Genomic DNA, 23,834 nt, shown 5'->3' on the forward strand with positions numbered 1-23,834 from the left:
GAGAGAAAGAGCTGGTGTGCATGCAGGGGAGGTGGGGAGGGAGAGAGAGGGAGAAAGAGAAAATCCCAAGCAGGGTTCTAAGGTTCTTGTATTTGGGAAAGAAGTTAAAAATACGGATAAATTTTAAGTTTGGAGTTAAGTATGGTAAGTTAAGTATGCCTGATGAAATTGAAAAAATAATTGCTTGAAAAAAAGGAAAAAGAGGGGCACCGTGGTGGCTCTGTTGGTTTAGCATCCAGCTCTTGATTTCAGCTCAGGTCATGATCTCATAGTTCATGAGATCAAGCCCCACATCAGACTCTGTGCTGACAGCATGGAGCCTGCTTGCGATTCTCTCTCTCCCTCTCTCTATGCCTCTTCCCCACACTCTCTGTCTCAAAATAAATAAACTTTTTTTAAAAAAGAAAAAAAAAAGGAGTTGCTGAAACAGTATACATAGTTTGTACATTCCAAACCAGTGGGAAAAAATTGAGTAAGAAAAAAGTAAAAATCCAAACAACATGTAAAATTCAGCTCCAACCATCCAACAAAAATATAATTCAGGGGCTGCCTGGCTGGCTCAGTTGGTGGAGCATGTGACTCTTAATCTTGGGGTTGTGGGTTCAAGCCCAGCATTGGGTGCAGAGATTACTTAAAAATAAAATCTTTGGGGCGCCTGGGTGGCGCAGTCGGTTAAGCGTCCGACTTCAGCCAGGTCATGATCTCGCGGTCCGGGAGTTCGAGCCCCGCGTCAGGCTCTGGGCTGATGGCTCAGAGCCTGGAGCTAGTTTCCGATTCTGTGTCTCCCTCTCTCTCTGCCCCTCCCCCGTTCATGCTCTGCCTCTCTCTGTCCCAAAAATAAATAAACGTTGAAAAAAAAAATTTTTAAAAAAAAAATAAAAAATAAAATCTTTGAGGGGCGCCTGGGTAGCTCAGTCGGTTAAGCGGCCGACTTCGGCTCAGGTCATGATCTCGCGGTCCGTGAGTTCGAGCCCCGCGTCGGGCTCTGTGCTGACAGCTCAGAGCGTGGAGCCTGTTTCAGATTCTGTGTCTCCCTCTCTGACCCTCCCCCGTTCATGCTCTGTCTCTCTCTGTCTCAAAAATAAATAAACATTAAAAAAAAATCTTTGAAAATGTATATATTTCAGAAAAGGAAAAAAACTTTGTCAGTTATACTTCAGTAAATCTGGAAAACAAAAATAGAGGGAAAGAAGCTTAAAAAAGGGAAGACAGACACAAATAAGTTGAGAAATACAAGTGATCACAATAAATGTGAATGGACAAAACTTTCCTGCTGAAAGATAGGAAATGTGAGATTGAATGTAAATGAAAGGCAGTGGTACAGCTGTAAGAATAAACCATAAAGCAAGCCTCACTCTACACTCCCACAGTATTGCTGGATATACATCAAACCAAAAAGAATTGGACATCTGTGGGGGCACCCGGCTAGCTCAGTCAGTGTAGCATGCACATCTTGATCTCAGGGTCACGAGTTTGAGTCCCACCGTTGGACCGAGACATTACTTAAATACATCTTTTAAAAAAAAAAAGTTATAACAAAAAGATTAAAAAAATTGTATACCAGTAAAATGGCTAAAATAACACTCTGAAATGCTGGCAAGGATGAGAAGAAACTGGATCACTCATACATTGCTAGTGGGGATGTAAAATGATATAGCTTCTTTAAAAGTTAAATGTACAGGGGTGTCTTAGGTGGCTCAGTCGGTTGAGCGTCTGACTCTTGGTTTCAGCTCAGGTCATGATCTCACAATTCGGGAGACCAAGCCCTGCGTTGGGCTCCGTACTGGCAGGGTGGAGCCTGCTTGGGATTCTCTCTCCCTCACTCTCTGCCTCTCCCCCACTCTTTCTCTCAAAATAGGTAAATAAACTTAAAAAGATTAACAATAAAAATTAAACCTACAACTCTGCGGTCACGCTCTTGGGCATCTATCCCAGAGACGTGAAAACTTACCTTCCCGCAAAAACCTGTACACAAATGTACATGGTAGCAGTCACTCCCAAATGTCCTTTATGGTATGAATGGTTGAACAGAGATAGGTATACCATGGAATACGACTTGGCAGTAAAAAGGAAAGCAGTAATGATATTCGTTACATCCAGGATGATCTTCGGGGAATTATGTTGAATGAAAAAGCCAGTTATCCTGTATAGCCCCCACTTACATAACATTTTTGAAATGACAGAATATTAGAAATAGAGGACACCTTGGTGGTTGCCAGGGGTGCTGAAGGGGGTGGCATCACAAGGGATCCCTGTGGTGTTGGAACTGTTCAGTATCTTGACTTCGATGGTGACTGACTCTATCCTGGTGAGGAAATTGTGTAGAATTTAACGTACATACCCACACAAATGAAAATGCATCCTGATTGTGTTATGTTATAATTTTCCAAAATGGTACCATCAGGGAAACTGGGCAAAGCATACAAAGGGTCTCTCTGGATTATTTCTATTTATTTATTTTTTAAATAACAACTTCATTGGGGTGCCTGGGTGGCTCAGTCGGTTAAGCATCCAACTTCGGCTTGGGTCATGAACTCACCTTTTGTAGTTCAAGCCCTGCATCGGGCTCTCTGCTTTTAGTGCAGAGCCTGCGTCAGATCCTCTGTCTCCTTCTTTCTGCCACTACCCCGCCTGCACTGCACTGTCTCTCAAAAATAAACATTAAAAAAAAAAAAGAAAACTTCATTGATATATAATTCACATATTTATGGTGCACCCATCTAAAGTGCAATACTCAGTGATCTTTAAGTATATTCACAGAGTTGTGCAACCATCACCACAGTCCATTTTAGAACATTTTCATCTCCCTAAAAGAAACTGCACCACAGAAAATCTTGTAGATGTTTGTTCATATCAGCATGACTCATAACCACCAAAAGGCAGAAGCAATGCCTATCAGCTGGTGGATAAACAACATGTAGGAAATCCATACCGTGGAATACTATTTGGCAATAAAAAGAAATGAAACACTCATGCAACATGGGTGAACCTTGTAAATATTACCCTCAACAAAAGAATCCAGTCACAAAAGATCACATACTGTGAGATTCCATTGATAAGAAATGTCCAGAATAGGCACCTCCATAGAGACAGAAAGTAGCTCAGTGGTTGCCAGAGGCTGGGCTTGTTGGCCCTTTTCTTTCCTCTATTATTGTACAGAAATTCCTAAGAAGGTCCGTAATCAACACAAATGCTGCCCGTCACATCTGTCTGTCTTTCCCAAATGGAGTGTTCAGCTCCAGCGGCTGTGGGCGCAGCGGGCCGTCTCCCCGCCCTCCCTGTCCGCAGAGCTGTGATAACAGCGGCCTCTGCTCTGGCCTCCCCCGCCCTGGCCTCCCCCGCGTGCCCCGCCTGATTCACCACTCTGCCTCCAGCCCAGCTGCAGCTCCAGCAGGTGGCGCTGCAGCAGCAGCAGCAGCAGTTCCAGCAGCAGCAGGTGGCGCTGCAGCAGCAGCAGCAACAGCAGCAGCAGCAGCAGCAGCAACAGCAACAGCAGCAGTTCCAGGCCCAGCAGAATGCCATGCAGCAGCAGTTCCAGGCGGTGGTACAGCAGCAGCAGCAGCAGCTCCAGCAGCAGCAGCAGCAACACCTGATTAAACTGCATCATCAAAACCAGCAGCAGGTACTAGGTGCCCGTGCTCAGCCTCTTCCCGTGGTCCTTGAGCCCTGGATGTGCGCCAGCCACAGTGCTGGGTGCGGGGGCCCAGAGGCAGCTGCAGATCCTTCTGATGCCTGGTGCCCGGGCTTCCTCCTCTGTCTGGGGGCTCCCCGCAGGGCCTGGAGCAGGGAGGAGGGATAGGCCCCAACTTGTTAGGAGGGTGCCGGGATCGCACAAGGAGGTCCTCTCTGTTGGGCTTGGCGTCTGGCCGCGGGCCTACTGCGTGCCGGGGGTGGAGGGCTAGATCTGTGGAGGCTTCTGGGTGCAAGCGATTCATGTAAGAGTTAACTGAAGCAAGAAGTGAGAAGAACACTCCACAATGCAGGAATGCCTGAGCCGTCCTGTGAGCGTGTTTCTTTTGAGTACTTGCATGCCTCCTGTTTTGTCTCTTGAGTGTTTTGGTGCCTGGACGCAGCTCTAATCGAGCTTCATTTCTCTGCGGGGGGCGGGGGGGGTGGCAGTGTCACATTAGAAGCCTTGCTTATAAAGAAACTGTTTTCTTCCTCCCGTTGTTGGCAGGCAGCATCTAGACGTATTAAGCATCTAACGTCAGGTCTGCTCTTGGTTGAGGGAGGGAAGGCCTGAGCGGATCTCTCCACTTTCCCATCCTCCCCAGGCCTTGGCTTGCTGCCTCCATTTCCCAGTGGCCACCCTCCTGGGTCTTGGAGGCCCCCTTCCCCGGAGCCAACTTTTCCCTCAGCCTCACTTTTTCTCCTCATCCTGAAAAGCATACACTGGCCATCTTCCCAAGGCTTGTACAGTTTCCCACTCTAGTGACCAGACAAGCATCACTGGAGAGGCCTCAGGGATTTGCAGCCACCTGAGCATTTATCCCAGCTTCGATGGGGCCACACCTCTGTTACCCTTCCTAAACCCTCTGGATACTTCCCTTGAACCTTCGTTCTCTTAGGCTCAGGTGCAGCTGGTGTCTGGTGACCAGGGCACAGGCACACACTTGGGTATGTCCTCGGTGTCCTGTGAGAGCAGCCCAGGCAGGCTTCCTGGGGGCAAGGCTGACACAGGGCCCAGAGGCAGATGGGATAACCGACCGAGTACTGCTTATTCTGCCCATAGATACAGCAGCAGCAGCAGCTACAGCGGATGGCACAGCTGCAGCTGCAGCAGCAGCAACAGCAGCAGCAGCAGCAAGCTTTGCAGGCCCAGCCGCCACTACAGCAGCCACCAATGCAGCAGCCCCAGCCTCCCCCTTCCCAGACCCTGCCCCAGCAGCTGCAGCCGATGCACCACCCACAGCACCACCAGCCGCCACAGCCCCAGCAGCCACCAGTTGCTCAGAACCAGCCATCACAGCTCCAGGCGCAGTCACAGACCCAGCCTTTGGTGTCACAGGCTCCGGCCCTCCCTGGACAGATGCTGTATGCCCAGCCACAGCTGAAACTTGTGAGTACCCGTGGCCTTTGGTGGGCATGTGGCCGGCAGCTGTTTCTGGGGCTTCTTTGGACATAGGTGGGGAAGGCCCCATGCTGGCTCCCGCATCCAGCTTGGCAAGGGGGGAATGCATTCCAAGAGCTGCTGTACCCTGCACGGAGGCACTGCCTCTGCTGGGCGAGAGTTTTCTTCCAAGTAGTATGGCTGATTTCACAGTGGCCATGGCATTCTAAGACTGGGTGATCAGGTGGACAGCAGCACGCATATTCTCACTGTGCGAGAGGGTGTGCGGCCTCATTGAGCATTCACTGTGGGTTTGCTAACTGCTTAGAATTACGTTTTGAGTGAAGATCCCTGTCATTACCAGATTTTTGAGGAAGGGGATTAATAGGAAATCATGTAATTGTCAGTCTTATTGTGCATCTCTGTACAAAGCATATCTAGTTGGTGACATTGACATGGAGGACACAGTATTATCATCAAGTCAGGCGGAGCTGTGTCAAGGGGCCATTTTAATAGTTTTTTTTTTTTTTTGCTTACTCGTTTTCATGGCCTTTTCTGTTTTTCACTTATTGAGTGGAAAGGGATGGGCCATGTTGAACTGAGTGGCGGGCAGATAGGAGACCCACAGGGCCAAGCTGGAAGCTGGGGAGGATCTTGAGGAACAAAGTATGGTCACACTTGTCACCTGGGGACTAGCCCCTGGTTTCATAGGTGGGGCTCTTGTAGACCATCAGCATGCTTGGCCCAGAAGTCAAGCAGGCTGGGCTGTGCACTTGGCCTTGGGAGTCATCGCTTTGCTTGCAGCAGTAAATGGTAGTGGTGGCTGTATGGTGACATCCCAGTCGGAGGGCCATGCTTCTCATAGTCAGAGGAGGTGGGGCTTGGCTCAGAGCCAGACTGGTGTGGGACATTTCTAATCAGCTATGGGATAAGGTAAAGCCAGTGAGGTGATACCACAGCCAGTGAAGTCGTGACAATCCCATCCCTTCTCATGATAAGCTGCAAGATTCAAAGCTCCCACCAACGTAGTAGGTGCTCCACCACGTGCCCCGGATGGCTCCAAATCGCATTCTCCCTTCCTCCCTCAGGTCCGCGCTCCAATGGTGGTGCAGCAGCCGCAGGTGCAACAGGTGCAGCAGGTGCAGCCCCAGGTGCAGCAGCAGACAGCAGTGCCAACAGCTCAGGCTTCCCAGATAGTGGGTTCCGGAGTGCAGGTGAGGGCTTTTGGAACCCAGGTGAGGGCCTTTGGGGCCAGGGGCTTCTGTAGGCACTGGCAGGTGCATGTCCACCTGTGCATGGAGCTGGATTTCAGGCACTCTACAGTGAGGGTCCTGGTTGTTTGGATCATGGGCAGTCTAGGAGCCAGCCCACAGGGTCTTCAAGGTGGCCAGCCTGGCTTGGTGTTACCGGATTCCCCCCACCTCTCTTCAGACACCCTTCATCTTCCCCCTTCCCTCCTCCTCTGAGAACACACATTGGAGAGGGTAGCATTGTGGCCTCAACCTCTCCTCAGCTTGGAGTGCAGGGCTGGTGGCAGGTGTGCACTAGCATTCTGGACACGGAAGAGCACAAGTATGGTGGCGCCTGGCTCTAGTGGACTGCATGGGCTTGTGCTGCAGCCCCTTGCCCAGCACTTTCCCAGTGCTTGCCCCCTGCGCTGAGAAGTGTAGCTGAGGCCCTTTATGCCCACCCTCTGTGTTTTGGATGTTGATGGGATGGAGTAGGCCTTGCCCAGCCTTTCCTGGTAGAGGCCAGATTCTTAATGGTGTTTGGGGTTGGAGATTGGGCCTCATGATTTTCCACAGATCCCCCATCCTGCTGGTGCCAGGGAGAAGAGGCATCTAGTCTGGGGCTTTGGTTCTGTCTCCACCTGGCAGTGGGAACACTGGCTCAGAAGAGAGTATTGGCTTTAGATAGAACAGACCTGTTAGGTGAAGTGCCACCTGCCCAGGTGCTGCCCTGAGCTGGGGTGCCACACCGCTGCCCCTGCTGTGCTCCTATCCTGCTCATTACCAGCAAGTCAGCCAAGCTCCCTGTCAGGTGCACAGCACCACATGTTGAGCACTTCTGGGATGCTGCGTGTTCTGTCAGTGTCTGATGACATCTCACTGTGAGGGAGGCTCAAACTGGGTCCTGTCTGGTCTCAGCCATGTTGCTCCAGTCCATGGGAAGCTGCCTGAGAAGTGTGCGAGTGGAGGGACCTGAGGTGTTTGCACGGAGCTAAGACCTAAAGCAGATGTGTTCTCTGCACTCAATACCCTGCACTGAGCCCGTGGATAGGGCTGTTCTTCTGCTGGTTACTCTCCTCTCTGCTTCTGCTTGGGGAGGACCCAGCCCAGCCAGCGTGAGAGCTTGACTGTGGGTTCAGTCACCCATAGAGTAACCTTGATACTTAACTTTCTTTCCCCCTCATTGGAGTGCAGAGGGCTGCTAAGGCACAACTAAAGTAGGCCCAGGACTCTTCTTTTTCAGTGGGGACACTGGGAAGATTGTGACACTGATAGCTGGGGAGGAGGAAGGGGTCATTGCTTGAGTGTTTATGGGTGGGTTTGCTTTTATGAGGCACGTGCCTTCAAATTTATCAGGAGTGGTGTCCACCTCCCTCCCACGCATCACAGATCAGATCTTCCCCACTTGCTCTCTCTCTCTCTCAAAAAAAAAAAAAAAAAAAAAAAAATCCTCAGTTAATGTTATTTTATGCTGTGTGATGTATATGTGTACGTACATACATGAATGCTTATTATAAACATATCCTGCTGTCCTTAATTGCCATCTTGTTTTTGGACCTTGAGATTATTTCCAGTTTTTTGCTGTTACTGATAATGTGTGTCCTGATGTGTGGTTCTGTGAAAGAAGTGCTGGCTTTGGGAGCCTGAGCACACAGTCCTCCATTCCTGTCTCTCAAGTCCGCCCTCTCAGAGCAGAAAAGAGATGTCCTGTGGCACTCGCCAGTGCTGTGGCCCTGATGGATGGCTGAGACTCTTTACTTGGGGCGAAGTGTGGTAGTTGGTGTTTCAGGAAAATTGGTAAGCCCTGAGCCTTATACATCAGGTTCGGTTTTTTCTGACATTACTTGTGTAAATGAAAGGTGATATCATTGTCACCCATAGTGGGATTTATTAACTTCCCTTTCTCCCCTAACCTTTTTCTGTGACTGTACATAAATCCAGAACAGAATGTGTCTCCCACTTCTAAAAATCCCTAGGCTTTTGTCTTTTAACCTTGTGTTTTGTTTTATTTTATTTTATTTATTTATTTATTTTTCAATGTTTTTTTATTTATTTTTGGGACAGAGAGAGACAGAGCATGAACGGGGGAGGGGCAGAGAGAGAGGGAGACACAGAATCGGAAACAGGCTCCAGGCTCTGAGCCATCAGCCCAGAGCCCGACGCGGGGCTCGAACTCACGGACCGCGAGATCGTGACCTGGCTGAAGTCGGACGCTTAACCGACTGCGCCACCCAGGCGCCCCTATTTTATTTATTTTTTAAATGTTTTTATTTACTTTTTACTTTTTATTTTTTTCAGATTTTTTTAAATGTTAATTTATTTTTGAGAGAGAGAGAGAGAGAGAGAGAGAGAGAGACAGCACACGAGCAGGGGAGGGGCAAAGAAAGAGGGAGACACAGAATCCGAAGCAGGCCCCAGGCTCTGAACTGTCAGCCCAGAGCCCGAGGCGAGTCTTGAACTCAGGAACCACGAGATCATGACCTGAACCAAAGTCGGAAGCTTAACTGACTGAGCCACCCAGGCACCCCAGTATACAGAAATTTAACTACAGTTCTCAGGTTGCAAAGAATTGTCCTCAAAGGCACACTTCCTGGATGTGCGTGCATGTAACCCTGCTGCTGTACGATGATCTCACACTGAGCCTTATTGAACTGCTTGGACCTGTCTCCTCTTTCCAGGCCCTACTGCCCAGTGACCCTGGAGGGGAGCAGGCCTATAGTTTGCGTGGAGTTTGAATTCCTTTCTGGGTAGATATGTGTCAGGAGATAATGAACGTACTTGCTCACAGGAATGGGAGGAGTTGCTGGTAAACACTTCCGATGGGTTTTCCACTGGGATTTGTGGTTAAAAGAAAACGAACTTTCCCTCTCAGGAGTTCTCAGTCACAAGAAAAACAGTAGCAGATTAGATTTAAGCTTTTCATTCCTTATCACTTGTTTCTTCCTGAAAAAAAGTTTCCACCTCTCTCGTACCACGGGACTTCTCAAGGCCTTTCTTCCTCTTCCCTCACCCTGTGAGTGCACGCACACCCTGCCAGCGTCCCACTTTGTGTCTGATGGACTGGTGGGCTCTTTGGGACTCTGTCCAAGTTTTGGCAGACTCTAGGAGAGTGGCTTCCTGGCCTCCTACCCTGGTGAGTTCTTTGTCGTATGGCTGTAGGAGCATCTGCCCCCTAGCCCAACAGGTTCGTATCTGCCACTGCTTGGGTCATGCCTGCTGCATGGTGGCCAGTGGGTGTGAGTGTGGGACACACATGTGATGCCAGAGGCGTCTTGGAAAAGCAGACCTTCCTCCAGCTTCAGAGCCCCATCCCTGGCATACCTTTCGTAGGGATTGAATGGCTGGCTATCCATGCTGCCCTGATCTCAGGGACCAGCTCACAAGCCTGCAGAAGAGGTTTTGGTTGTTCACGGATCAGTTCTGCTACCTTTCTGAATGTGGTCGTGCTGTTTTAGTTTGGTTTCATCTTAACACTTGTGAGTGCATACAGGCTCTGCTCTCCAGGGACCAAGAGCGAGGGTGGCCAGGACTCAGGAGAACACCAGGTTCCCATCGGCACAAGCCAGGCCCAGACCCACAGCAGTTCTCAGCCTGCCTTCTTTATGCTTCCAGAAGTATATGTGAATGAGGAGAGCAGTCCCAGAGCATGCTGGAAGCTCTGGAGTCTGCAGTCATCTTGTATGTTTAGGACAGACCTGACCTGCATCACTGTAGAGGTGTATCCGAGAGTTGTGGAGTGCCAGGCTTCCCTTGCCCACCTCGCTGTGAGTGTAGTTACAGAAGGAAACCAGTTCCCAGAAGCTGCCCAGAGGCTTGAGGAGAGGAGGGTGATTTGCGCTTAGGCCTTCAGAGGCATTGTGATCAGGCAACATGCTCCTAAGAAGGAAAGGTGCTGTGAGCTGGCTTATATGGACTCTTCTGTTTTAATGACAGTTGACTTCTCCTCATAGCAATTTTGCTGGAGTGTCCCCTTCAAAGTCTGTCCCTGAAACCTGGTCTCCCAGAACCACCACCCTGTCCAAGAGGTCTGGCCTTGAGGGCTCTGCAGGCCCGTCAGCAGATCAAAAGTTGTTGAAGGAGTATGGCCAACAAGACAGAGAGGTGTGGAGGCAGCATTCATGGAGGTTCCCTGGATTTGCGATGCCAACACAGGCCTCCATGCTGTGAGCTTGAACACGTAGGCCAGGCTGCCCTCAACCCCCACAGCCCAGTGGGCACTCCTGTCTCAGGCTGCACGCCCCTTTCCACCCACCCATGCACTGTGTTTGTTGCAATCACCTTGTCTGTTATCCCTCTGACCTCAAGATGATCACTGCAGCCTTGGCCCAAGGTGTGAGGGAAGTAAGAGCCCAGTTCCCATTCACCACCACCACCTCAGCTGCCGTCCATTCAAGTTCTACCGCTTTGGGTGGACAGCCCTCTCAGCACAGGTATTTATGGGGCAGTGCCCAGGGCCCCCGGAAAGCTCAGGGCCCTGTGAGTACCTTTGTGAGGCACATTGTAATCGTCAGTGACTTCCTTTGCTGTGGTCCTGGAAGTGCCTAACCAAGCTCACATGAACCAAGCCCAGCTTCTGTTTCTAGAGGACATAGGAGTAAACACCTGTGTTTATTTGCATTTCAATACTTTGGGTAGCTCTGGTATTTTCATTTGGTGGAGAAGATGGGAGCTAATTTTCTTACGTTAAAGTTTAAGGTTTTAGGGGTGCCCTGCTGGCTCAGTCGGTGGAGCATGTGACTCTTGATCTCAGGATCGTGAATTCGAGCCCCACATTGGGGATAGAGTTTACTTAACAAAAAAGAAATGAAGAAATTTAGTGTTTTAGATGGTTATGGTAGTGCCTCTTTTTGTGGTAACAAAACTGAAGCTAAGCAGATAGTTTTGCTTTCTTGAGCTGTGCGGATAGTCACCAGCCATATGTACGTATTTACATTTAAACTAATAAAAATTAGATTAAAGTAAAACTTTACATTTACATAAGTAAGTGTACATAAAGTAAAAATTTGCATAAAGTAAAAATTACATTAAAGTAAAACTCCAGTTCCTTAAGTTGAAATTCAGTTACATATCAAGTGCCTGGTGGCACCATGGGGAAGCCGGTGGCTATTATACTGGACAGCACAGATTGTAGATCAAGTCAAGCTTGTGGAAAGTTCTGTAGGACTGTGCTGTTCTAGAATTTCCTGTGTGGAGTGTAGAATTTACTACACACGTTCCTTTCTAGGTATATAAAGACTTCTGTGTACATCACACGTTTTCAGAGATATGAATTCCTGGCTCTCCATTACTGTATGACATGTGGAACTCTTCCATGGTGTATTTGTTTGTTTAACAAATTGTCGCGATATGCATTCCGTGGGCCAGGCCCTGTTCTGAGATTCTGAGAATAAAATGGTAAGGAGGTTCCCTCATCTTACGGGCTTTCCATCTTAGTGGGTTTGCTGTGAAAACTTCAGACTTGCCAAAACTGTAAGATTCCGTTTCTGTCGTAAGGCAGATAGATGCATCTCTAATCCTAGCAGACAATCCTGCCCTTCCCTGACGGCGCGTGTGCAGACACTGCCATTGCTGCAAGTGAGGGAGGTAGTCTGTGCAGGGCACTGCCATCGTCTGTCTGACCTTAGGCCCTGTACCATACTGCCACATGCCACAGAAACAATGGCACGAGCTTTCCTGAGACCATGGCCTTGCCATTTGGCAGCATGGTCTATCGTCGCTCTTCCTGCCTCCTGACCCCTATGAGTCACCCCAGGTGTGCCAGTAGCAATTGCTCATTGACAGTGTGAGTTCTTTGGCATCGGCCTCCCATTTGGTAGTTGTTGCATAACAGGAGGCAGAAGTAGCTGGAATCTGCTGGTAAAAAGGCCTTATGACAGAGCTTGCTAGAGGAACAGAAGTTGTGGGGCAGGAAAGTAGGCCTGTAACCTAGGTGGCACAGAGGGCTGGGCAGGGCAGAGCCCGGGCACAGCTCCTTGCGACCCAATGCTGCATAGGGTCCTCCACATGACTCTTGGCTCGGGGCTCCATCCCTTGGAGCATCAGGCACCTGCAGCCCCCAAGCCCTAGTACCTGCCCACATGCCACTATTGAGTGTCTCCCATCCTGGTTCCTTTGATTCTCAGCTCTTTGACCTAGAGCTGCTTGTTTTCCTTTCCCGCAGCCTCTCAGCCTCCATTGGGTTGACAGGTTGGGTTGTTGGGTGTGGGGAAATGACCTTGGCATCAACATGCAGGGCTGACTTTTGTAAGACCAATAAAATCCCTAACATTTTGAGTATGTGGTATATGCCAGGCCTTGAATTACTTCTGTGTATGGACTTGTTCGTTCTCACTGCAGTGGGTCTCAGTTCACGCATTTAGAAGAAGTCCTTGTAGTCACCCCTTCAGCAGTGGTAGGTGTCCACTTCTGTCTGGCCCTCTAACACTGCTTGAAGCTGGAGGAGCCACTGCCACCTGCAAAACAGACCCAAGACGCTCAAATTAAATTCTCAGCCCAGGCTCCGCATCCTTCCCTCTTCCCACCCTGGCCTCTCAGCAGGGTCCTGGCTTGCAGGCTCAAACCCACTCCCCCAACCTCCTTCTTCCACCCCTGCAACAGTGGCAGACACACCGTGGGCATTTGGCCTGCCACAGACCTGGCTCCAGAATCGGTGTGCAGCTGTTTTTGTGTCTGTGCCCTCCCAATCTAGTCCCTCCTGAGAAAAGCTAGTTTATTCCAGAAATGCATCATTACAATGTAGCCAGAAGCCAACCCTGCCATCCAGCAGGCACCCCAACTGAGCCCTCAGTAGCCACCAGCACCTTCAGACCTTGAAGACCAGGCAGCTGCACCCCCCCAAGCCCTAGTACCTGCCCACATGCCACTGGACCTTCAGTGTCTGGACCTTCAGACCAGACAGTGTGCACAGTGCCTATCTGGTTTATTCTTTCCTTGCGGCAACAAATTGGGTTCAGGAAAACAGGCAGAATAGAAAGTCTGTTCTTCTGTCAGCCCTTCAGGAGACAGGGCTCTCTCATCTCAGCCTCTTCTTTGCCCCCCAACCCTGCACTGTGTCCCTTGACTGCATCTTCATATTGTAGGGGAGCACTTCATGATGCTGACAACAATGACAAAGCTGGATTCTGTGCTGGACACATGCTGGACGACGTGCCCAGCACAGGAGTCCAGGGGGTACTTGGGGGTCCCTGGCAATGTAAGCAGATGGCGCCATAGTGGAGTCCATATTCCTCTTTACCCTGTAGAGTGACTCCTGGGGATATGTCATGTACAGGGGCCAGGAGTATGGGGCAGTTCCAGGGATGTCCAGTGGGCAGGGGTGGTCCCAGGAGGGTTAGAGTATATGGTGCCACCAGCCTCTCCACAGGTTATTTCATAGCACATAGCTCCCCAAACCAGTCTTTCTGCCCTGCAGCCCAGTAACCTGGCCCTGCCGCCCACCTGTGCTCTGGCTGTGTCCCCTCTGCTTGAACCCTGCCTTCCCTTTCTACTCCCTTTGGGACATTGTGCAGGGTCCCTTCCCAGATACTTTTCCTTGCTCCCTAGGAAAGTAGATGATGCTGAGATGCCTGGACTCCTCCACTAGTCATGTGACCTTGAGCAAGTCACTTCCCTCTGAACTCTCACTTACCATGTGTGACATGCATGTGACAGCAGGCAGGCACTCAGAGCTCCCTCCCCGAGCAGGTGCAGCACTAGTGTCCAATGGCGTGTGCTAGCTGCTGTGACAGACATACCTGTGCCTCTTGCAGAACGTGCCTAGGGAGGGAAGACGCAGAGCTGGGTCAGTAGTTTTCCCTTCTGGAGGACTTGATACGTCATTAATGGGACACAGCCATCTTGCTCCCCTCTGCCCCAGAAGCTGGCTAGACCAGATGTAAACCTGAAGACCGGGGGGTTCTATCTCATTAGCCACCTTGCTAGGCCATTTCTTTCCTCCCTCCCTCCCTCCCTTCCTTCCTTCTTTCCTTCCTTCCTTCCTTCCTCTCTCTCTCTTTCTTTCTTAAAATTTTTTTTTAACATTTATTCATTTTTGAGAGAGAGAGAGAGAGAGAGAGAGAGCGCGCGCAAGTAGGGGGAGGGGCAGAGAGAAGGAGACACAGAATCCAAGTAGGCTCCAGGCTCTGAGCTGTCAGTACAGAGCCCAACATGGGGCTCAAACTCACGGACTGTGAGATCATACCTGACTGAAGTCAGATACCTGACTGAGCCACCCAGGCGCCCTGCTAGGCCATTTCTTTCTTGACGGAGGCCTTTGCATAGCCCCTCATCCTGGGTGTGTCCAGGGGATTTAGGAGGCCTGGGAGCCTTGAGCTAACCTGCAAGGCCTAAAGGCCTGGGAAGGGGAATATGCTGCCAACTGAATTGGGTATTTTTCCAGAGGAGTTGTCAGATGCAAAGAGATCTGGATTGGATATAGGGAGCCTAGGGGTTTCCTATGGCAGCCTGGAGTGTGGATGTGGGGAGCCTGAAGCTGGACACAGAGACAGGCTCAGGAGAGGAAACAGAAGCACTGAGCTTGTGCCCCGGGCCTGGGCAGGCCTCTCTTCCCTGTGTTTTGTGGACTGTAATGCCCAGGGGAGCTGTGTGCAGTCAGTGGCTCCATGGAACCCAGAAGCAAACGGTGTGGGGAAAGTGTGACCTGTTTCCCCATGGTATGAGTGCTGAGGGTACCTTTTATTTTTTCAAACAACTTTTGAAAAATGTTTTTTTTAATTTATTTTTTTAATTTACATCCAAGTTAGTTAGCATATAGTGCAACAGTGATTTCAGGAGTAGATTCCTTAATGCCCCTTACCCATTTAGCCCATCCCCCCCTCACACAACCACTCCAGTAACCCTCTGTTCTCCACATCTAAGAGTCTCTTAAATTGTCCCCCTCCCTGTTGTTATATTATTTTTGCTTCCCTTCCCTTAAGTTCATCTGTTTTGTATCTTAAAGTCCTCTATGAGTGAAGTTATATGATATTTGTCTTTCTCTAATTTCGCTTAGCATAATACCCTCCAGTTCCATCCACGTAGTTGCAAATGGCAAGATTTCATTCTTTTTGATTGCCGGGTAATACTCCATTTGTGTGTGTGTGTGTGTGTGTGTGTGTGTGTGTGTGTACATATGTACACATCTTTATCCATTCATCCATTGATGGACATTTGGGCTCTTTCCATACTTTGGCTATTGTTGATAGTGCTGCTGTAAACAAAAAGAGACCCTCTTTCTCTGCATCCTCACCAACATCTGTTGTTGACTGCATTGTTAATGTTAGCCATTCTGACAGGTGTGAGGTGGTGTCTCGTTGTGGTTTTGATTTGTATTTCCCTGATGATGAGTGATGTTGAGCATTTTTTCATGTGTCGGTTGGCCATCTGAATGTCTTCTTTGGCGAAGTGTCTATTCGTGTCTTTTGCCCATTTCTTCACTGGATTATTTGTTTTTTGGGTGTTGAGTTTTATAAGTTCTTTATAGATTTTGGATACTAACCCTTTAAATGATATGTCATTTGCAAATATCTTCTCCCATTCTGTCAGTTGCCTTTTAGTTTTGCTGATTGTTTCATTTGCTGTGCAGAAGCTTTTTATTTTGATGAGGTCCCAATAGTTCATTTTTGCTTTTGTTTCCCTCACCTCCGGAGACATGTTGAGTAAGAAGTTGCTGCAGCAATGTTTATTTATTTTTGAGAGAAAGAGCACAAGCAGGGGAGGGGCAGAGAGAGAGAGAGAGTGAGACACAGAATCTGAAGCCCGCTCTAAGCTCTGAGATGTCAGCATAGAGCCTAATGTGGGGCTCAAACCCACAAACCATGAGATCATGTCGTGGGCCAAATCAGATGCTTAACTGACTGAGCTACCCAGGCATCCCTATTTTTCTTTTAATGTTTTATTTATTTTTGAGAGAGAGCAAGAGCGAGCATGAGCACAAGCAAGGGAGGGGCAGAGAGAGAGGGAGAGAGGATCTGAAAAGGCAGAGACACCATTGAAGGGCTCAACCTCATGAACCATGAGATCATGACCTGAGCCAAAGTCAGACATTTAACTGACTGAGCTGCCCAGGTGCCTTTTAAAATACAGTTTCAGGGGCATCTGGGTGGCTCAGTCGGTTGGGCGTCCTACTTCAGCTCAGGTCATGATCTCACGTCTCATGGGTTTGAGCCCCGTGTCCAGCTCTGTGCTGACAGCTCAGAGCCTGGAGCCTGCTAAGGATTCTGTGGCTCCCTCTCTCTCTGCCCCTTCCCCGCTCATGCTCTGTCTCTCTCTCTTTCTCTCAAAAATAAGTAAACATTAAAAAAAATTTTTTTAAATATAGTTTCATACATTTAGGTGGGAAGTGAACTAGGCAGTGCCCTTCTCGTTGCTGTGGTTTTGCGCCAGCCGTGACACCCTGCAGATGCCTCATTTTCCTTCAGAGAAACAGCAGCTTTAGACTAAAGACAAGAGCCATATACCTTCTAGAAGGGACATGTGCTGGAGCAGAAGCTAAGGCTAAGGCTCCTTCCTGGGGCAGGTGGGGGCAGGAGAGGCCAGGGGAGTTTGAACTACAGGCTGGAAGAGGGCATATGGCAAGAGGCAGTTTCAGGGAGTGCAGGGCAGTGTGTGGCAGTAGGTCCGGATGAGGAAAAGAGGAGGTGACAGCAGGGGCTTTGCAGGAAACCACTACAAGGAGAGTTCCCATACCTAGCAGGCCGGGCCCAGAGCCTTCTCCCTCTTGGCACCATCCATTTCTCTACCTGGGCTCTTCCAAAATGGCCTGTTCACCTTCCTAGTCCTGGGAGTTTGTTGGCACCCGAGTGGATTCTAGAGCCTGTTTTCCACCGCTGGGCAGGGGCCATGCTGCCTGCCATGGGATTCAGTGTATCCCAGCACTGTGAAGGCGAGTCCTGCCTAGGAGAAATCTGCTGCATTTGGTTCAGCTCAGCACACTAAGCTGCCCTAGGCCCCGTTTCTGATGTTGCTGACATCAGTGTGAATCACCTGGGACCATTTTCCTTCACTTGGCAGAGCAGCTGGGCCCAGCAGCTGGAGGCCTGAGCTTGTGTGTTCCTGTCCCTCTGCTCCCAGGCCTGGGGCCTAGTCACAAGTGGTGGGACAGCTCATTGTGTTTGCAGATGTGCTGGTGGGCCAGTCGCTTGGGTTTGGTGCCACTCTGACCCAGCTGCGTTAGAAGTGTGATAATGTAGCTTCCGGGTCCCCCACCATGCCAGCGTCCCATGTAGCTTCTCTGGCCTATGCACCCTGTGGGAGGAGAACGATGTTTGACTCTAGGAGCTTTGTCTGGTATACTAGAAGAAAGGTCAGGGCCCCTTGCCCAGCCAGGAGAATGGGCAGGCAAGGAGGGCGGGCATCCTGTCTTCCTGGTAGGATCTGGGTTCTTCTAAATGCTTTTTCTTATTCCCTGAATCAAGGACCAAGAGACTAGCAACCCCCAGAGTGATCCCCACCCAGTCCCCCTAGCACTGTGGCAGAGGAGTATGTGGGAGGGAGGCGTGGAGCTGTGGCCCCAGATGACACCAGTGTCTGGAGTGCCCTGGGAGAAGTGCCAGATTTCATCTGCAGAACTGGATGGTCCAAGAGTTAGGGTTGGGGGTTGTGGGCTGGGCTACAGGAAGCAGGCTCTGAGGGGATGCTCAGGGGTTTGACTAGGGTGTGGAAGAAGCCACCACCTCCAACCCTTGGAAGCTCTGAAACTGGCAGGGCCTTTGGATTGGTCCTGGGCGAGGCAGCTCTCTGTGGGACTCACTCAAACGTCAGACCGAGGATCCTCAGGCCACCTGTGCTGGCAAGGGCTGACACAGGGGCCACTTTGCTCCCATTAAACCTGAGACACAGCCTCCCACTGTGGCCTGATGGCTGAGGGGGTTCATGGAAGCATGTAGGAAGACAGTCCCATTTGTCACAGAGCACATTCCTCACAGGCACACAGATGAGAGAATCACAGGCTGGGGAGGCCAGGCAGCACCATCCAAGGCCATAAGCTTCTCTGGCTCCCACACCTGTGAGATAGAGACATAGGAATGTCCTGTCCCAGCTTAGAAGCCTGTAGACTTTATGGTCTCCCTGCCAAGGAGCAAGGGCTACCCAGCATGGCCTTTCAGCCAGCACTTCAGTGATCATGGACTTGTGTCCATCCTTGGGGTGGGGAGCTGTACCTATGTTTGTATTCACAGGGTAGGGCATCTGAAGGAAGGTGTGCGGGTGAAGCTGAAAGGGAGAGGGGGCTTGTTTGTGCAGATGGAATCTGTGGGCCTGGGGTGGGGGGAGGGAGCAAGGATGCAGCAGGAGTGAGAGTGTGTGGCAGGTGAGAGCAGGCTGAGCCCCATCCACTTCCAGGTCAGCCAGAACAGCCTCACCATGCTGTCCTCACCATCGCCGGGCCAGCAGGTGCAGACCCCGCAGTCGATGCCCCCTCCCCCCCAGCCGTCCCCGCAGCCTGGCCAGCCCAGCTCGCAGCCCAACTCCAACGTCAGGTAGGCCTGGCCGGGGTGGCCCTCCCTGCCTGGCTCCCAGGGCGGGCCCCACCTTGTGCCCCAGCTCACAGATGCATCTGCTTTTGCTTTGCTGCAGCTCCGGCCCTGCCCCTTCCCCCAGTAGCTTCCTGCCCAGCCCCTCACCGCAGCCCTCCCAGAGTCCAGTGACGGCACGCACCCCGCAGAACTTCAGTGTTCCCTCCCCGGGACCTTTAAACACCCCTGGTAAGTCAGGCTTGGGGTGGGTGTGATCCAGGGACCAGAGCCCATCATGTAACCCACACACAGCCCTGTGGGTTGAGGTGCTGAGATTCACCCCCTTACCCTCTGGAGGCCTCAGCTTGTAATGGGGTGGGTGAGCCCTAGATCCCCCACCTTGAGGGTTTGCAGAGGGCCCGGGCTTGTGGGCTGAAGCCGCATTAACCACATTGTGTTCTGCAGTGAATCCCAGCTCGGTCATGAGCCCAGCTGGCTCCAGCCAGGCTGAGGAGCAGCAGTACCTGGACAAGCTGAAGCAGCTATCCAAGTACATCGAGCCCCTACGCCGTATGATCAACAAGATCGATAAGAATGAAGGTGCGGCTGGTCCAGGGCAGGGGTGCAGTGGAGGGGGCGGGGGGGATGCAAGTACCCCTGGCACGTGTCTTAGTAGCCCCTCTCTGTCCCAGACAGAAAAAAGGATCTGAGTAAGATGAAGAGCCTTCTGGACATTCTGACAGATCCCTCTAAGCGGTGAGTTTTGCCCCTGGTCCTGGGGGCAGGACAGTGGTGTGCCCATGTCTGGCATCTTGGTTAGCCCAGCCTTGGACGGGCGTTTGGTGGTGAGACGGAGTTTAAAGAAGGGGCCTCGGGCCTCCACAGGTGCCTCCAAGCCCTTGGCCCCTTGTCTTTGCCAGTATCCAGCCCCTGCCCTGCCCCTGACTTCCCAGTGGCGTTGGGCAAATGACTGCATCTCATTTACTCCGTTGCAAAAGGAGTGACTATGGCTCACCCGGGTTGGCTGTGAAAATGAAACAAGACATCGCCTTGAGAAGGACTTGTAAGGCATTGGAGCCCTGGTTCACAACATGGCACACGTGCCCTGCCCCCAGCTGCCAGCTGTTCTGCTCTGAACGCCAGAGACGGGCCAGCTCTGCAGAACTGTGCACATGGACTGGCCTTTGGGTTCTGTCCCTATTTCTGCATCAGTTTGGCTATGCTCCCTTCTAGAAGATCTTCTCTGTTCTATTTACCGTGCAGAATGCTAGAAACTGCAGAACTAGATGTATTGGAGCTGGGCAGCACTCAAGCCTCTAGGCTCAATCCCTCTTTGGGACTCTAGGGCTTGGGGCAGGGACCTGGCCTCTGTCTCTCCCCCTGACCCATCACCTTTATGCCCTCTTCTGATGAGCAGGACCGGACAGCTCCTGGACGTGGGACCATCTTGCCTTATACTCTGGGTCTAGGAATAGTTCAATGACTGGGGCTCCTGTGGAGGGTTCTGGTGGCCAAGGCTGGTTCCATGCACACCAGGACAAGCTAGGCAGGGAGCGGTTGGGATGAGTGCTCAAGAGCCGCTGACACCTCATCCTTGAGCACCCAGAATCAGTCACATCCCCTCTCCCCATAGGTGCCCCCTGAAAACACTCCAGAAGTGTGAGATTGCCCTGGAGAAGCTCAAGAATGACATGGCAGTGGTGAGTGGGGCACCATGGCCTGGTGGTATTCAAAGGGCCACAGGCATCTGTGGGGAGAATTCAGAACCACAAGCTGAGAGAAGCCTTCACAGTCAGGAGTGGGCAGAGGGGCCATGCTGCTCAGCCTGGGGACCTTGCCCAGGAGTCTTTTGCCAGGTCAGGTCTGCTGTGCGGAAGGAGAGTGTATGTGGGAACATGGGAGAAGTCACCCTGTGGCTGTGGTCCTGGGGTGCTTTCTGCAGCCCCCAGGTGCATGGGCTTTCTTGTATGCCCATCTCCACCATCAGGCCTCCAGCCAGCCCTGCCCAGCCCCAGTCCAAGCCCTGGGGGAAGGGAACTCTGGGGAAGGTCAAGGCTGCAGAAGGCAGGCGAATGTATCCAGGATCAGCCGTATTTGTCTCCAGGGGGGCAGAGGTTGTGGGGAAGCCACAGAAGTCTGGCTGTGAAGGATAAGGACTTCAGGGTCTGGAAAGCCTCCCCAAGAGTGGGCTGCTGACGTCCCCACTGCCCATCCTGTCACAGCCCACGCCCCCACCACCCCCGGTGCCGCCAACCAAGCAGCAGTACCTGTGCCAGCCACTCCTGGATGCCGTCCTGGCCAATATCCGCTCACCTGTCTTCAACCATTCCCTGTACCGTACATTCGTGCCAGCCATGACGGCCATCCACGGCCCACCCATTACGTACGTACAGTCCAGGGTTCAGCCTCGCAGTGGGTGGTGGGCCGTGGGCCACGGGCCACAGCCTAGTGTGGTGTGGTGACCGTGGTGGTCTCTTCCAGGGCCCCGGTGGTATGCACTCGGAAGCGTAGGTTTGAAGACGATGAACGGCAGAGCATTCCTAACGTGCTCCAGGGGGAGGTGGCCAGATTAGACCCTAAGTTCTTGGTGAACTTGGACCCATCTCACTGCAGTAACAACGGCACCGTCCACCTGATATGCAAGTTGGGTGCGTACAGGGGAGGGCGGGCGGGGCTGGTGCTATGGGAGAGTGAGTCCTGAGCTACAGCCCAAGGCCCTAGAGCAGGCCCAGCACAGGCCCGCATGATCCATGTGGACAGGCACTTGGCCTCCCACAAACAGGCATGCTCACACCACACCCTGAAGCCCACCATCCCTGTGTCCTCCTGGATCCTCACACATACCTGGCCCAGGAGGTGCTCTGAGGGCAGAGCCCTGAGCCCACAGACTCTTATCTCTCACCGGCCTGCCAGGGAAGCCCCTCCCTCCCAACCAGATATGGCTGTGCTTGCCTGAGGCCTTAGGGAGATGTGGAAGTGGGAATCAGAGTGACCTCCAGACTGCAGCAAGCCTCACCAGAACCTTTTGGGATATGAAGAGCCCTGTTTAGAGCAGGGCTATGAGGCAGGGCAGCCTGGGCCAGGTCACAGGCATAGACACATGTGTTGCAGATGACAAGGATCTCCCAAGCGTGCCGCCGCTGGAGCTCAGTGTGCCTGCCGACTACCCCGCCCAGAGCCCACTGTGGATTGACAGGCAGTGGCAGTACGGTGAGCCAAGAGGACAGCCTTGGGGAGGCCTCACGGCTGCCGTCTAGGGACCCTGGTAGGGGGCATCAGCTCAGGGCAACCGAGATTTGCTCTGTGCCCCGCAGCTGAGGCCCCTCCTCCCCTTTCTCTGCTGCCCCTCTGTGGGCAGGAGTGGGTTGCCCAGAAGTCACTTGGGAAGAAAGGGGTCCATCCTGTGTCTGCAGGGCGGTCACCTGTAGTGAGAGAGAGGCGAGCAGGTCCAACCGCCTTTGTGGGCCTCTGCAAGGCTGTTACGGGAGTACAGAAGGAGCTTGGGTTTATGGAGACCCACCTGGGTGACATGGCTTCAAACCAGAGGCCCGGAGAGACCCCTGTTGATGGTGGCCAGTCCCCCTGCAGTGCAGAGCTGGTGCATAGCGCTGGGATCCCAAGGCTGTCCCTGAGAGAAAGCCCTGGGCTCCAGACCTGTTCACATTCCAGTTCTCCACTGATGCATGGGCCTGGGAGGGGACCGTGTTGGCCGCCCCACTGTGTGCGGGAGATGGCATCCTGGTCAGGTTGACTGGCTTTGATGCCCCAGACGCCAGCCCTGTGTCTGTGGGGCGGCCTTTCATAAAGAGTTGCTTGTGCAGCCCAGGGTCAGGCCCAGCACTGGCTGTCCCGGCGGAGGTCACAGCGGCACTCATGGCCCGTTGCTCTGTTGCAGACGCCAACCCCTTCCTGCAGTCAGTGCACCGGTGCATGACCTCGAGGCTGCTGCAGCTCCCGGACAAGCACTCGGTCACAGCCCTGCTCAACACCTGGGCGCAGAGCATCCACCAGGCCTGCCTCTCCGCCGCCTAGCCACCCACCCACTGGGGACCACGGGGATAGCCGGCAACCTTGTCAGGGCCACAGCGGACATGCACCTCACGTTGGACATTTCTAGGTGTTGGCTCCCTTAGAGAACCTGGGCTTAGATTAGCTTTCCTGCTTTTATCTTCTGCCTTGGGGACCTGCCAAACATTTTCCCATACTTGTACATGACTGGGCAGGTGGCTGTGGAGCTGGCTGCTTCGTGGTGGGGTTGGGACTCCCCCCACCTCCACTCCCCCCCGGGAGTCGGACATGCCTCAGCCCTGTGTGCTCCTCCTTGGGCTGCTGTCCCCTTGGCTTCTCCAGGGCCCATGCCCTTCCTCAGCAGCCTGGGGGAGAACTCCAGGTCTCGTTAGAGCCTCTTGTGTGTGTGCCAGAAAACTTTTTGTTTCTGTAGGGGAACATGGAGAGCATAGGAAACCCTGAAAACACACACGGAATTCTCTGGTCACAGGTTTGGGTTCAGACCCTTCCACCATTGCCGTGGGGGGCACGCCACTGGAAAGCTCCTGGATCCAAGGGCCGCTGGCTGCGTCTCAGAAGGAAAGTCGGCCAGCAGGCAGTTGCGAATCCCCTGCCATCACCTGGGACTCATACCTCATGGCATTCTCCCTTTAAGCCATGGGGGTCTGCTCAGCACTGTGGGGTGCCTAGGGAGCAGGGACACCTGAGTGGATCCTGTACCCGGCACCGTGCCCACTCACTGGGCACTTGGGCCTGTTCTTGGGTCAGGGCAGCATCCTCAGGACCTGGCGTCATCAGAGCTGCTCCAGAGAGTGAAAGCTCCCTGACAGGGCATCAGCCCTCTGGCCATGAGAAGCTTCCCCTTTTGTATGTGCACTACCGTGTCATCTGTGGTTCTTATAATAAATTTATTATTCCTGTGTTTGTCATGAGTTTGTCACTGTGTCCCCTCCCACAAGTCTGGGACCACTATCCAGTGAGGTATGCTTTCAGGGCCGAGCCAGATTCCTCACCTTGGAGATGGCCGTGGATGCCCAGACCTTAGTTCACCCTTTTTTGACAGTATCAGTGCCTCATCCTGGTTTACCCCGAGGTTTCTGGCAAAGCTCCTGCTGC

General features: G+C 52.2%; 1 protein-coding gene across 5 annotated transcripts in view; it reads left to right on the top strand.

Moving 5' to 3' along the window:
* Positions 1–23,642, top strand: part of LOC125148618 (mediator of RNA polymerase II transcription subunit 15) — a 69,802-nt gene extending 46,160 nt beyond the window's left edge. For 3 of the 5 annotated variants that reach the window (XM_047826623.1, XM_047826627.1, XM_047826626.1), the window contains 12 exons: positions 3,375–3,622; positions 4,733–5,059; positions 6,139–6,264; positions 18,598–18,734; positions 18,832–18,959; positions 19,176–19,310; positions 19,403–19,466; positions 20,344–20,410; positions 20,933–21,093; positions 21,192–21,358; positions 21,822–21,920; positions 22,606–23,642. In XM_047826623.1, the coding sequence (XP_047682579.1) occupies positions 3,375–3,622; positions 4,733–5,059; positions 6,139–6,264; positions 18,598–18,734; positions 18,832–18,959; positions 19,176–19,310; positions 19,403–19,466; positions 20,344–20,410; positions 20,933–21,093; positions 21,192–21,358; positions 21,822–21,920; positions 22,606–22,742 (1,796 nt within the window). In that variant the 3' untranslated portion in view covers positions 22,743–23,642. Of the gene's footprint in view, positions 1–3,374; positions 3,623–4,732; positions 5,060–6,138; positions 6,265–10,584; positions 10,710–18,581; positions 18,735–18,831; positions 18,960–19,175; positions 19,311–19,402; positions 19,467–20,343; positions 20,411–20,932; positions 21,094–21,191; positions 21,359–21,821; positions 21,921–22,605 lie in introns of all 5 variants that reach the window. The other 2 variants (XM_047826628.1, XM_047826625.1) reach the window with 2 other exon arrangements.
* Positions 23,643–23,834: the final 192 nt, after the last annotated feature.

The sequence above is a fragment of the Prionailurus viverrinus genome, chromosome D3 (assembly GCF_022837055.1).
Source record: "Prionailurus viverrinus isolate Anna chromosome D3, UM_Priviv_1.0, whole genome shotgun sequence".
Classification (NCBI taxonomy): Eukaryota; Metazoa; Chordata; class Mammalia; order Carnivora; family Felidae; genus Prionailurus; species Prionailurus viverrinus.